Below are 14,287 nucleotides of genomic sequence, written 5' to 3' on the forward strand. Positions count from 1 at the left end.
CGACACGTACAGTGTCTCGCAAGAGTATTCGTCTTACACTTACCGTAAGAAACTTTTACGTGTGCGTGTTATTTAAAACATTTTCAAATTTCAAAGACAAATTTCATGATTATCGTAAGACGGGACTGTCCTAATTATATTGACAACATTTTATTGCAATCCGAAGATATACATACAAGTTACAAGATATTTATTGCGAACAAAATTATTGCAAACTAAGGGGGTGATGCCACTGAACATTGAGAATTATTAATATCGTGAACGACCAGGTATTTAAATACTCTTGTGATCTCTGCAAAACGCACGCTTGCGATAAATATCTTGAAACTTCTGTAGTTTCAAAATTGTCTAAAACGTGACGAATACGATGTTTAACGAATACAATTTTTAGAATATAAACCTGATACGAGTAGGATGTTATTACAATGCGACAGAAATATCGAAATGTTTCATACAGCAGACGTAATATGTTCGTCAAAATTGTCGACGAGTATAGCAATACTTTGGCGAGCTACTCTAACTTAAAATATTCCAGACAAATTTAAAATATTCCAATTCACGTGGAAAGCTGATGCATCTGAGGGTTAATATCATGAATACGAAAACCGTATTTCGCGCGACACGATTCAAGAATAAACGGAACCAGTGGATCAAACGACGCTGGAAGACCAAAAGCTTCGTGTGCCACGGATTCCATGAATGTCTCGTGGCTGCGTTGCGTTATGTAACGTAACTACGTGGTGTAACGGGGTGGTTGGCGGTGTGGGCTTTTACATTGTCCGTTTCTGTGCCACGCACCACCTACCCCCTTCACCCTCCTGTGGTGCTTTCGTCGCTTGGGGACAAAAAAAATCGATAGCCTCTCTCCCCACAATTCTTTCTCTCCCTCTGGCTATCTCTGTCTGCACTTCTGTCTTCCTTTTTCCCACCATATATAGCATATATGCCATCATCCCCTAGCATTTGTGTCTCCGGGTTGTGCGCGCCCCGTGTGTGCCCGGGTACACACGGTACACCGTGTGTACCGAGTTCTCTGGCTGTTCCTAGCGTGTGGCAAAAAGGTGTACAAGCGAATAACAAAGCCCTCGGTTTTTTTACGTTTATGCACATTTCCGCCCCTCCGCCCCTCCGCCCTTCCGTCAGCCCTGCCACCACAGTGACGAAACACGCGTCGCCTCAAGAGCTTCGAACTCGTCCGAATGGTCCGACTCTGTGTCTTGTGGAAAAATCAATTCGTCGATTTGACAAGATTTTTGGGTTACGATCGATGGATAAATCGTAGGATGTTTTACGCAGTTTATTTATAGAAGAAATCGTCGACGAGTCTTTTACTCGGTTGTAACATAAATAAGTTCGGTCAAATAAAGAAAAATATGTATTGAGTTTAACCGAACTTACTTATGTTACAACCCAATGTATCCATCTCGCTGGTTTACAGTTGAGATTTAACTGTTAGACCTGTGATTTTCAATCGATGCGGTGTGCCGCAACAGCTTCTAACGCTACAACTACCGGTCTTTGCCACGTATCTAAATGTTCTACACGTATAAATCAGTGTAATTCAACAGATATTAGTTAAAACAAATAGATCGATATAATCGAGCCTCTGTCTAACTAAAAACCAATATTCATTTTCACAAAAACACCTGTGTACTTTTAATAATTGTAGAAAAAGAAAATTTGGAATCTATCATTTTGACAAGTTTGATAGGGTCCTAGCGTTAAAACGTGCGATACCCGATTACATAGTCAGCAGCACTAATCTCATTTACCTCGGATTATCAAATAAAAGTAACAGCAGCCACCCGGTGTGAACGTCTTATCTTGAACCAAATATAATATACCTTTTGCGTCCCAGAATATTAGTAATTACCTCGTTTATGCGTGCCATGAAGCGAAACAGATTGAAAATCGCTGCCGTAGACTACGGAGATTGAGTCAATTCTAACAATTTGTTCAACCGCTGTGATGCTCTTACCTAACCACCCTCGTCAATGAGAGAGTGACAAATCAAAAGTTCCACTGACTCGTCGAGCTGACGATCTAGCGAACCGTTTCGCTTTCATACATTCCACAGGAGAGGCGCAAGAACGAGGAGCAAGAGCAAGAGAACGGGTCCGCGACTTATAAATCACGTCGACAATCGGGGTTAGTGCAGGCAGCACCCTTGGAAACCTGTTCCACTAAGCGTCTCGTCGGCCATTGTTCCGCTCCATTTCGAACTTTCCTGACCCGCTGTATATAAAAGGGTCGCATCTAATCGCACGTATCACGCATGTTAATTAACAGGCCCAGCCCTTTGTACGTCGCGAACAACGACGCGAGATAACCGTAAATTGCTTTCAATTTAACACACGACCAGGGACGATCATTTGTCGTGGGATCGCCAACTGTTCACCCTCCTCTCATCACCGTCCTCCGATAATTCTTCTTTTCTTTTTTTTCTCCTGACGTCACGATGAACAAAGATATTGTTATATTAATTCCCGTAATTCCCTTTCGAGGATTAGAATCGACGATACGAAATTTAAATAAATTATCTCTTACGTTCTTCGAATGGAGACTGTACGAAGACTAATGGATTAATCTTAAACCATTAACCACTTTCTTTTAATTTGCTATTAGCACTATGGATGGAATTTTATGCGATTGTTTCGATACTTGAAAATTACGTATAAGATTAACTAGGCTCGTTGTCGCAAGAATTGACGATTTAGAGATCAATGGACATGGCATGTAAGATGCTTTAAAAATTGAAATCTCTTTGAACCGGACCTATCGAAATAGACGAAGAGATTGCGTTAAATAGAACGTAAAAGACCTACTTTTTTTCGTTTTTTCTCGGTGAATAGTGGCGGGTTTGCCCAGTCTTGGTAGGTTATGCTCTCTCATTATACGAGCAAAACAAAACGAGAGGTTGGAATAGGATTAAGTTAATGAGATAAATGAAGTACTCACCTATTTTTCTCGAGCTCGTTATGAGTTGTCCTGCAACGGAAAAGAACGTTCTTGTTAGACTTCAAAGCGGTGAAATCGTTTGCTTTGCGATAGGAAGAAAAAAAGAAAGAAGGAAGGGAAAACGTCGGCGTTTCAAGTACCAACGAAATTTTAAATTTTCCACGAGGTAAACGTTCCATTATGCGTGGACATTACATTTTCTAGTAAGCTAAACATAATATGGACATTTTTCATTCTGTCGAATATTACAAATTTATATGACCAAATAACTAAATATGTAATGAAGCAAGGAAAAGAGAGAAAGACAACTGCTTCGTGAATATAACAATTAATACGATAGTGTAAGCGATATTTATGCGATAAATGATTTGATTCTTGAAAGAAATTAATGTAAATAAAATTCTACAAAAAAAAACGAAAGGAATATAATTTCTATATCTTCAATAACATTAAAATTTCAAGGATTTGATGTTTAAAAATTTGAGAATTTGCATGTGTTTAAAACGAATTCAAAGTTCAGCGTTCTAATATCTCAAATCTTATTATGTGCTATTATTTCGATCGTGTTTTTGATCGACGACCATTCTTCAAACGAGTTGAATGGTCTAATCGCGCGATCATTTAAGATTCAAACGTAGGATGAAACCGCTTTAAAACACGTTCTGTATCAACGCCATTCGGAACAAATGTAGCGGCCTTCAACGTACTGATAAGATATATTTTCAGCGATGTTGTGTTACGATTATGCCCGATTAACCTTGCATGATAAATCGTTGAACTCATTCTTGGAAAAAACAAACGATATTTTGTATACCACTTGAAATACTGTGGACTACATTGAACAATAAATTTCTCCACGCTTACAGGTTTTCAGAATTTACAAAATTTTCTAAAATTATCAGACCTACTTTCAAACTCGTAAAAATTTCTTAACAATCAAGTGGTCACTAGACTGTGAATACTCGTGCAAATTCGTATGTTCACGAATTTAAGCAAATGGATAGAAAATTGCTCTAAATTATTAAACATTCTAACGAGTGCTATACTTTGCATTTTCGCACGTTTATATTTGCCATAAATACATAAAAATCCGCAGTCTAGTAATCACGGAACGAAGATTACTATTATTCCGTACAACGAAATCAGATCGCTTCCTCCCGAGAGGGAAAACAAGAAAAAGAGCAAAGAGTAAAAATAAAAAAGAAACATCAGATACGTGAAGCTGGACTGAGAAACGAGTAAAAACTGAAAAGCTACGTCGTTGACGTGTTCGCCAGGATACCAACCTGCTGCCTTGGGATTTTTTCGTCTTTGGCCTTTTTGTGACCGTCCGCATATCATCGGGCATCGGCATCGTCGAAGCGTAGCCATGTTCAGCTTCTGCAATGACAAACCAATCGGTCGGTGAGTTCTGCCGATCCGTTCGCATCGCGCGAATTCCAAAAGATACCGCGCGCCATAGGAAAAAAGCGCGCGCTCGCTCGCGGCAAACACGACTCGTTAAAGCGCACGGACACACGGCCGTGCCGGAATAAAGTCACGTTCCCTCTTTCCAACATAACTTACTGCGGCATTAAAGCTTCACCTGGACACGGAGCGATTCTTGCTCCACCTATAAAGCGAGAGAAAGAGAAAAAGAGAGAGAAAGAGAGAGAAAGAGAGAGAGAGAGAGACCGGACTGGAGACGCGGAGCGTTCGAAAAGCGCGGAATTTATGTTACGATTTCAGTTAACGCACACCGCGTGTTCCATGGAACCAGTCTCGCCGAACGTCGCACGCCGTTGACCTCGAATAAATTCGAAAATGTAACAATGCGAGAACGAGAACGATCGTCGAACCGGCCACCAGCCGATTTACGTGCTATCGCTGGTTACCAATCGCCTCGATGGAGACTTAGAGCAAAGGAATCGACCGATGGAGATTGTTTATAGGTGAAGAGGTGAAGGATCTTGGACATTGAAAGTAGTATCGTAAGTGGGAATTTTTCATGCTTTTTTGGTGTTATAGGCAATGTGAGATGTGAGATATCGGAGTATTTTAAAAATTATTTCTACCTCTGATTACAAAGATTTCTGGTCTTGGGGATTGGGAAATCCTGGTGCGAGTGACAATTTTTATATGTATTTTTCTGGCGTTTTAAAGGATAAGAGATTTGCTGATTGTTTGAGATAAACGTGTACAATATTGGAATGTCTTAAAAATTATTCCAATCGTTTCAAATAACGAAGAATGGAAAGTTCGACAATTATTTTTTATATTCGATAATTAACTTACGACAGATGCATCTCGCATTCAGTAAAATAGAAAATTTTTATTTTATCTTGTTTTTTTTTTTGAGATTTTTGGAAGAAAGAAGTGATGTGACGTACGAAAGAGAACAAAATGTTTGGTCCAGAAATTCGTTGAAAAAGGATAAGCATATAGGAAACACACTTAAAAAGAAATTACGTATAAACTCTATAAATATAAATTTCTAAAATCCTTCGGGTACCACTCTACAACCTATAGAGCCAAGAAGAAAGAAGGCCCACTTTTTAAAGCACTTTACGATACACCATCCATAAATCTAAGAGACTTTCTCAAAAATCAGTATTTTTTCAGTAACTTAAAGAATTTTCAACATGTAGGAGGAATGTAAAAAGCTATCTGTTGAGAAAAGTGAAATCAACGCCAGAATACTCGGACAAAGCGTACACGACACTTCACATGCTCGGTGGTTCTTTAACATTCCTCTAGAAAATTTGTTCGTCGTGCGACAAAACAACGTTTCAAAAATAGCCAGCACTGTAATTTATCACGAAAATTGCGCTCAGGATGGCGGGAGCTAAGCACAAACAGGTCTCATCGGGTCGAGAAATTGATATTATGTAAGGGGACAGTCAGACAGCAAGAGGACAGCGAGGTAAGGACACGATGTGCAAAAACTCGACGAAACGACTGTAACGACTAGCGATGGGATCAAGTTCGGTATTTACTCGCGGATTCAAGTCAATTCTAATAGAAAAGTTTCATTTGGTGACATTCGATTGGTATTCGTATCTTTCATGATTCTATATTTATAAAGTATTGGCATAATACAAGTTTGTTTCGAATTCCAGAACAAACACATGTGGAATTTAAGCGTTACTCAAGATCGAATTAGAATGGAATGGAATTAGATAGTCGAATACATAAAATTTCGTAAAATTCAATATTGTAAATAAAGATTTGACATATTTTTACAGAAGACAAAGCTTCTAATGTCTTGTAATTTGGAAGTTACTAATCTATGTTTCGTAAATGTTATTTCATTTGTTTATCGATGTTATAATAATTACGATCGTCGTCTTTCGCAAGCGGATAAGTCACAAGAAATTAAAATTCTACTCCTGTCATTTCTCGATATTCGAGCCCGTCCGAGTTTGAATCTACTTAAAAGTCTGTTTCACTTCTTCAAAGTTAGATTCTTACAATATGCTTGATCCCATCGCTAGAGATGTGTAGTCACCATAACGACTGGTGTAAATTATAAAGGCCTCCTCTTGCCGTGTCTCTGGGTCCGATCCTCATCATCATCATCGTACAACAGCCTTAATGGCAGCCTGGTGAAAAAGAACGCACGCTCGCGCGAGTACACCCGCGACACATCGACCATCTGTCCTCGTGAAAGAAGAAAAGCGTCTCGTTCGCATGCCATGACCATAAGGCTGGCTCATGCAAAAGAGAAATTCGCCTGCTGAATAGCATGTTACGCGCGTTCATAGAGAGAAAGAGAGGGGGTAAAAGAGAAGAGAGAAGAAGAGAGAGAAAGGGACCTTATAAAACGAGTTTGCCAATTCATAGAGAGAGGGTTGAACAGCCACTCGTTTCCAAAAATTCGAACAAAACTACAATCCTGGTATTTTGCGTGGGAACCTTTGAACAAAGCTTCTCGGGAAGAATGGCAGGAGATTTTGTTTTTATTTTCTTTTTTTTTTTTATTTTTCCTTTTCTTTTCCCTTTGGGTTTTGTTTGCTGTTTTAGCTTAGCGTGCCTGTTGAAAGCTGTCCATGGAGCTGTTCAAGTTGCCATTGAATTTGATTTATTATATTTTATATTGGTCGTAATAGAAATTTCTTCCAGATATTACAATCCGTATATTCAAAACGACTACATTCGTTCTATATACAATATATTCGTCATCTCTACAAAATATAATACGTTTGTAGTAAATGTCTTTTGAATTTGTTTCAAATTTTACCAACATTACCATGATAATAAAGTTTCTAACGAAGACTAATGAAGTTTCAAAAAGTTTCGTATAACACGCATAATAATTCATAAGAGGTTTTTAAGGTGAGTGTTCGAAAACTTTCGTGAGTCACCGTACACCTTTACTTGCATCGATCTATGTACATTTTCAAGGTAACTTTTACAGACGTAAATTCCACCTCCCCTTACTCCACACCGGGTACATGTCCGTTGTAGTATATTAGTAGTATAGTACCTTGTACCCAAAGCGATCCTTCACCCAGTGAATCCAAAACCCGCGAAATTCGCTCGTTTTACCACGACTAAACATGGAAGGGAAGAAGCAAAACTCAGCGAGTCAAGGGAATTCTATAGTTCTCTGGTATTTCGACCAAGCTCGATCCCTGGCGATACAAGAGTCGACATCGAGCAATGAATTAACAAAACGTCTCTCTGTCCCTTTGGTGCGCGTGTTAACGGCATGGAAACGCGGGAGTAAAAGTGCACGACCGAATATCCTGGATGCTGTGGCGTGTGTACATCGAGCATCGTTAGCGGTCACGAACATTTCACACGGCCGCTCGTCCCTTTATTAAACCACGTTTCAACCACGGAATCGGCCAAGAAATACTATGTATAGCCCCGCTCAAACATCCTAAGATACAAAATGTGCGATTAATCAAATTTTAGTTTGGCAGTATCGTGAACATTATGAGATCAAGAAACAGCAAGAATTATCGCATTAAACGATATCAATGTCGAATCTTTGAAATCATACGAAAGTACTATTAATTAATACGAAATTCATTGGTACGTAAATGCTACAATAAATAGAATGGTGTGCAAATATCTTTTCTAAAAAGAACTGTGACAAATAATTGTCGAAACTCGACGCAAAATATTCGATTACTATTATAAATATTCGACTTTCCCGGTCCTATTATTTATTAAATGTTATTCGTTCCAAGTGATTCATGTTGTTTCAATCTTTTATAAATGAAACCCACGTGTTATTCGCAAGAGCTGGGTACGTTTAAGAAATGTTCTTTCATATCTTCGAATGGTAATGTAATTTTTACCAGAGTCGGAGCTAACGTAACAATTGTCCCGAGACTATAGATAGAATGGGGCTGTGCATACGAGGAAGAGAAAAAAGCCATCGGCGATGCGACGTTGAAATAAAAATTTACACTCTGCTACGCTCCTCTCGGTCTCTATCTTATTCGTTCGTTAACCCGTTCTTCTCTCTTTTGCTACTCCTTTCTCTCAACTCTCCACTCCCTCCCGCCCCTCCTACCTCTATCAGCTCACAATCCAATCCTTTTATTTCTCCTCATCTTTCTCGCGACATCTACTTCCTCCATCTTTATCTGTAATACCTCGTCTCCTTTCTTCTCCTTTTTATAGAAACGACAGAAGAATCGGAAACGCGTCGCTGGAATCGTCAACGGAGCAATTCAACGCAAACTGTACTCCGCGGACGAGAGCGGAATTCCTCTCTCGAATCTGCAACAATTTAATTTACCATTCGTTCGTTTGACGCAGGGCGTAACTCTGCCAGCGGAATACATATATTAATACCGAGCGCGATATTAGTTTAACGCTCGTTGAATACGCGGAAATCACAGAAGCCGATTAACGGCAGCTCCGAGCGCAACCTCGCCGAATACTCGAATATTTGGAATAAGCCGAGGTCTCGAAAGAATGGACTGGTCCACGCGGCTTACGCTAAACCTAGACCCGTGCGAAATTAATCGACCGCTCAAGGCAGGTGGACAGCGAACCCAGTACAGGGTTTATGTAGCCTGTATTATATCAAAATGAAGCAACTTTAAGTTTACTTCAAGAAATTCTAGTTCTTCATTTACAATTTACACGAATATTATGCTTTAGGTGACGTTTCGATTTCAAGATTGGAGGTTATGATCGAACGAAGATTTTATTGACTCTTTCTGGTATGTTTCGAATATTATAAAACTCCTTCGTTCCTGTAAAGTGCAAAATATAATACACAAACCTGTAATACGAAAACCGTGTATTAAAAGTCTGAAACATTTAGTAAACATCGAGTAATCTTCAACGTCACGACCCGTATAGAAAGACAGATGTCACTTATGAGGTATACGTATATATTTCGCGGTCATGGAAGCGGCCTTGGGCGCGCAATTACTTTCGGACAAAGCGTAACGACAATAACTCTCGATCGGTCGCGTTGTACTCGAACGTTTTTCAGAGAAATCGTGCCAAATAGACCGATTAAAATAACGTAACAGCCTTATCTCGCGTACCCTCGAGCAATAATAGTTAATGCTCGATCGACGATCCGACGTGATTCCCCCTTGTTCTTCTCTCTCGCTTGACGAGAGCGCGGCCAATAAACCGAAAGCTCTTTCTGGGGCTCGACTGCTGGTGTGCTGCTGCTACTCGTGAGCGGCCGTAGTGCGCACACGAAAACGTCCCTCTCTTGCTCGCGTGATGCGAGCTTAAACCACGAGAGATCGATGCACGGCAACAGGGGCAGAGAGAGAAGAGAGAAACAAAGAAGCCGTTCTTTCGGGGTGTTCGCAAACGTGTGTGAACGTGACTATACATGGCTCGTTGTGTATGTATATGTATATCTGTGTACGTCACGCTCGCTCCATACCACACGGATCTTAAAAGAAACAGGAAAGAATTACGACACCGTAAATCCCGACCAACTATTCGAAAGCGAAACGTAGCGTCGCGGAAAAATGCAAGGCGACAACCGTTTATTGTGATCTGTGTATTTTGGTTATTTACGTCACACATGGCTTTCGCCCTGGCGAAAACAGGCTTGTAACGTTGGCAGCAGTGGCTATTAGTATCGGTTACGTTTGCGAGTCACGTGACTCGGAGAATTTAAAAGAAACGGATAAAAGAGAAAAAAAGTCGAACGAAATGCTTAAGTCGAGGCTTGTTTATGAAGAAAAACGCATGCCCTATGAATCATCGACAACCAGAGTACTCAACAAGATATATGTACATATTTATGCAAATGTGTCTAATAATTTTGCGTCGATAGCGCGTTCTCCATTAAAGCGACATTAACCGACGAATATTTCTAGAAAAAGCGACGATGAGATATTTGTTCCGATCTTGGATCTTTGGATCGATTTAATTAACTGCTAATTTAATCAATCAATGATCAATAAAAGATACTCGTATTTTGCTGATCTCAGTTTTCACGAAGAAAGAAAGGACTGAAATATACAAATTGAACAACATCGATTTAATTAACTGCAAATTTAATTATAATCGATGCATACGTGTCACATTTCTAAAAATGTAAATAGGTAGAATATTTAATTAGAAAAATAAAATATCAACTGGAAAGGATAAATTTCATAAAATGGATAGTGGGTTAGTGAAATGCAAGAGTAAAGAGAAGGAAGGAGATATCACGGGAATTCAGCACACACACGCGAGCAAACGTAGCATCGGATACGTCACAGCGGTATTATAAGTGGAATGATAAAATGAGATCATCGTTACCGCTTCTCCGCGCACTCTGACGCATACGTGTACACTGCGGACGCGACCTACACGACACAACGACAGTCACACACAGTGTACTGTGAAAAAAACACAAGGCACGTATATATACGTGCGTACATCTACATACATATCTATCTATATATCTACATATCTACATATATATACATATATATTTACTGATAGTGTTTACCGCCGGTTGGCCGAAAAACGAACGTGCACCGCGACACGATTACAGCGTACGCTGCACGTTGCATCACAAGAGCGTACACCGGTGAAGGTCACGCGCTCCAAAACTCACGGTTACGGAGTACAAAAACATCTAGGCTGAATATAGCTCGTCAGAGTCCGGTTCGATATCGGAAAGCTTATCTGTACCTACCTATTCATAATTCGATTAATATATTCTGTACCGCGTAAGCTATCGATGACTGATGACCCACGCTGAAACTTCCATTTCATCTCAAATACGATATTTTAACTGTAGAAAGTAAGACAATTCTAAAATATTTCCTGGTCACAATTATTGAAATATATTGGAATATTTTATATATTAGGCATGTTTCCTCGCGATTATATAATTTTTGTAATAGTTACGAAACGCAATTTACACGTGGCTTGGATGGCAAATCACGTAAAATTAACAGATATGGAATGTGTTAAAACTAGAAGAGATAAATATGGACTAAAGAAAAACTTTTGTAGCCGGGGCTTTGATTCCATCGGATAATCGCGATATTGATAAAAAAAGTGCCGCGAACGAAAAAAACAGAAATGAAGATAGGCGTAATAATAAAGGTCGCGTTCTGAGATCCAACGACGGTAAGTACACGCGCGTTCGTTGCCATGTGCCAATGACACGGTACACACGTACGAGACACACAGGCGCAACCACGATGAAACTTGCCGGCGCGCGGTGCTCGCGAAGAAGAAAGGAAAAGAACACAGATGCGTAGATGTACGCGTGGTCTAGGCAGCAGAGCAGTACTCACCTCTTTCTCTTCGTTCAATATACTCGGCGGCCTGTAGTAGGGCAGCAATGCTCATATTTCCCCGATTTGGCGTAATTTTGGCGACTTCGGTTCACTACTTCTTTCCCTGTAATCCCGGCACACACACCGATGACCACCGCCGCGCGCGCGACACACAACGCAATAACCGTTTAGAGACGCACACGACGAGCACCAGCCCCGTATACACCGCGCGGCCGATCTGTTGTTGTTGTTGATGTTGATGTTGGCTGGCGCTGGTGTTGCCGCTTCTCGAACTTTTCTCTCCGCCCGCCTGTTCAACCGCCGCTCCTTCTCCTCCCCCTCTTCTACGACCGCCACCTCTTCCTCCTTTTCTCGTCCGTCCGCGCGCCTCGCTGGCTGCGTTCGCTTAGGTGCACGTAACACACAAGCGCGCGCGCGTGACTACCGAGACTAGCCCGATTTCAAACGCGCACTAGATTCGCGGACGGCAAATCGATGGCCAGGCCTTTCCAACCGCGATACGCATCAAGAACTGTCTTTTTTTTCCTCTCTCTACCACGGTATATATTCCGTCGACTATTTCGCGATATACGTTTCCCTTTGTAGCCTGTTTGCACCAACCGTTCGACGACTTTCAGTCTACCTCGTCCGTGTCTGTCTATCTTACTTCCAATTCCACTTGCCCTTTTATTTAAAATGCTAGTTTTCTTTTCCCTTGTTCTATACGTTTTTTTTCTCCCCCTTTTCTACTCGGTGGCGTTTCACTTTAACTCCGTACAGCTTGTATAATATTCTCCTTTTCCTATCTTTATGTTTTCTGCCTGACTTCGTCGGTTCTCTTCTTCTTTCTTCACCTTCGTTTCACAACATTCACTACGATCACACCAAATCACGTGAAAATGGCAAAAAAGAAAAGAAAAGAAAAATCAACGACCGATAGGATATACGCGAGGCAAGAGAATACGACGCACCGCTGCTCCACACTTCCAACGCGAAGTCGCGTGCGAGCGAACCGACAAATCGTGTTTTACGAATACGTGACAAAGACGGAAGAGACAGACAGAGAGCTCACGCGAGCAAGCAAGTAAGCGCGAACGGTACAATTGGAAAGAAGCACACTATAGTACAGTCACTAGGCGAGTCGAAAGGGTCGAGATTACGCGTGTCGCCGGTAATTTATCGCGGACGCGAGCGACCGATCAACCAAGCGAGCGAACCAACGAATGCGAAAGAACCTGACCTCGATCAGCGGCCGGTTCGACTTGTGCGCGCTCGACCAACTATTATTTTTGGTCAGGAAACGAGTATCGCGTACTGTGCACAGCGTGCATGTGCATGCGACCACTTTACGTGCCGGCTACTTGTTTTGTGCAGCGACCTTGAACGCGTAGATCTTACTGGGAGCCATGCACAAAGTGGCCTGGGAGCATGGATCTAGATGTTGCAATATTTCCAACGTATAACGCCAATGTACTCGTACATATATCGTGGTTACCGAAACAAAGTAAAAAACACGTTCGAGAACTTGAAAATGAAATGTAGGACCACAAAATTTTCGCAAAGAGTAAATCGTTCGTTCCGGACGACGAATCTATCGCCGTTTTTCTTGATTCACGCACGTAACTCGGTCAACTTGGTCGTGAGGTCAACGATTCCCATGAAACTCACGCAATACGCAGTTTGCGGTAGCAGACGGACACACACGTACACACACGCAACCAATGTCGAGCGGTGTGCCAATAAAACCGCAATTTACTCGTCAGAGAAAACGTACGTTGTCACGCGCAAAACACAGAGGCAAATCTTCTAGAAACTCGCATGATACGCGACCGATCACGGTAATGCTCGTACTGGTTTTCCGTTCACGATGAGCACGTAGAAAGGCGCTCCCTTGATTCCGTTCTCGACTGGATTGCAAGCGACTTTTAGTACACATGCACGTTACACCGCACAAACATGCCTATGCACACGCACGTAATGCGAGTGAAAATATGTGTGTACATGTGTGATCCGTAATAAGTGTGGTTCCCATACAAGAAACAACGGTAACACGATGGGTGCATACACACGTTCGCGGTATATGGAGAAAATGTGTGCGAATACAGAGCGCGAATAAAACCGATACGCAATATACACGGAGCCGGCCTAAGGATCACGCGAATGTATATTGCGTATCGGACGATACATTAACGGCTCGTTTCTGACAATGATCATTTCTAACGCAAATGTGCTACCTCTCCGACCTGTATACATACAGCAAAAACGCGTGCGTACGTATGACGTTGAGGATCGAATGTATTTCGACCCTATCGTCCACCTAGTGACATTTGGCACGCCGGATACGTTCGCTCACACACGAAAGTAGGTGCAGCTGAGCGACGACGTAAAGAAAGACGGTCACTGTGTGGATCGGCACTGCCTAACACTACTTCTACTGCACAGGTTTTCGCGGGTACAGAGTGGGGGGGCTAGTCAGGACAAAGAAAAGGAGGCTCGAAACTGACCGACGACGACGAGCCCACGAGCCCCCGACGACGACGACGACTACGACAAGCCGACGACGAGCGAGCGACAGCCTGATACCTCCGCACTTCGCGAGCACTCTCACGCATTTATCGATGTCAAACGTCTCT

General features: G+C 41.6%; 1 protein-coding gene across 11 annotated transcripts in view; it reads right to left on the reverse strand.

Annotated features, from left to right (window-relative positions):
* Positions 1 to 14,272, reverse strand: part of LOC117205689 (max dimerization protein 1-like) — a 229,167-nt gene extending 214,895 nt beyond the window's left edge. For 4 of the 11 annotated variants that reach the window (XM_033444365.1, XM_033444364.1, XM_033444356.1 and 1 more), the window contains exons 1-4: positions 13,898 to 14,272; positions 11,673 to 12,527; positions 4,245 to 4,338; positions 2,959 to 2,988 (exon numbers count right to left, since the gene is read on the reverse strand). In XM_033444365.1, the coding sequence (XP_033300256.1) occupies positions 2,959 to 2,988; positions 4,245 to 4,338; positions 11,673 to 11,727 (179 nt within the window). In that variant the 5' untranslated portion in view covers positions 11,728 to 12,527; positions 13,898 to 14,272. Of the gene's footprint in view, positions 1 to 2,958; positions 2,989 to 4,244; positions 4,339 to 11,672; positions 12,528 to 12,625; positions 13,089 to 13,888 lie in introns of those variants that run through there. The other 7 variants (XM_033444361.1, XM_033444363.1, XM_033444362.1 and 4 more) reach the window with 7 other exon arrangements.
* Positions 14,273 to 14,287: the final 15 nt, after the last annotated feature.

The sequence above is a fragment of the Bombus bifarius genome, unplaced genomic scaffold, assembly GCF_011952205.1.
Source record: "Bombus bifarius isolate JDL3187 unplaced genomic scaffold, Bbif_JDL3187 scf7180000007992, whole genome shotgun sequence".
NCBI classification, from domain to species: domain Eukaryota; kingdom Metazoa; phylum Arthropoda; class Insecta; order Hymenoptera; family Apidae; genus Bombus; species Bombus bifarius.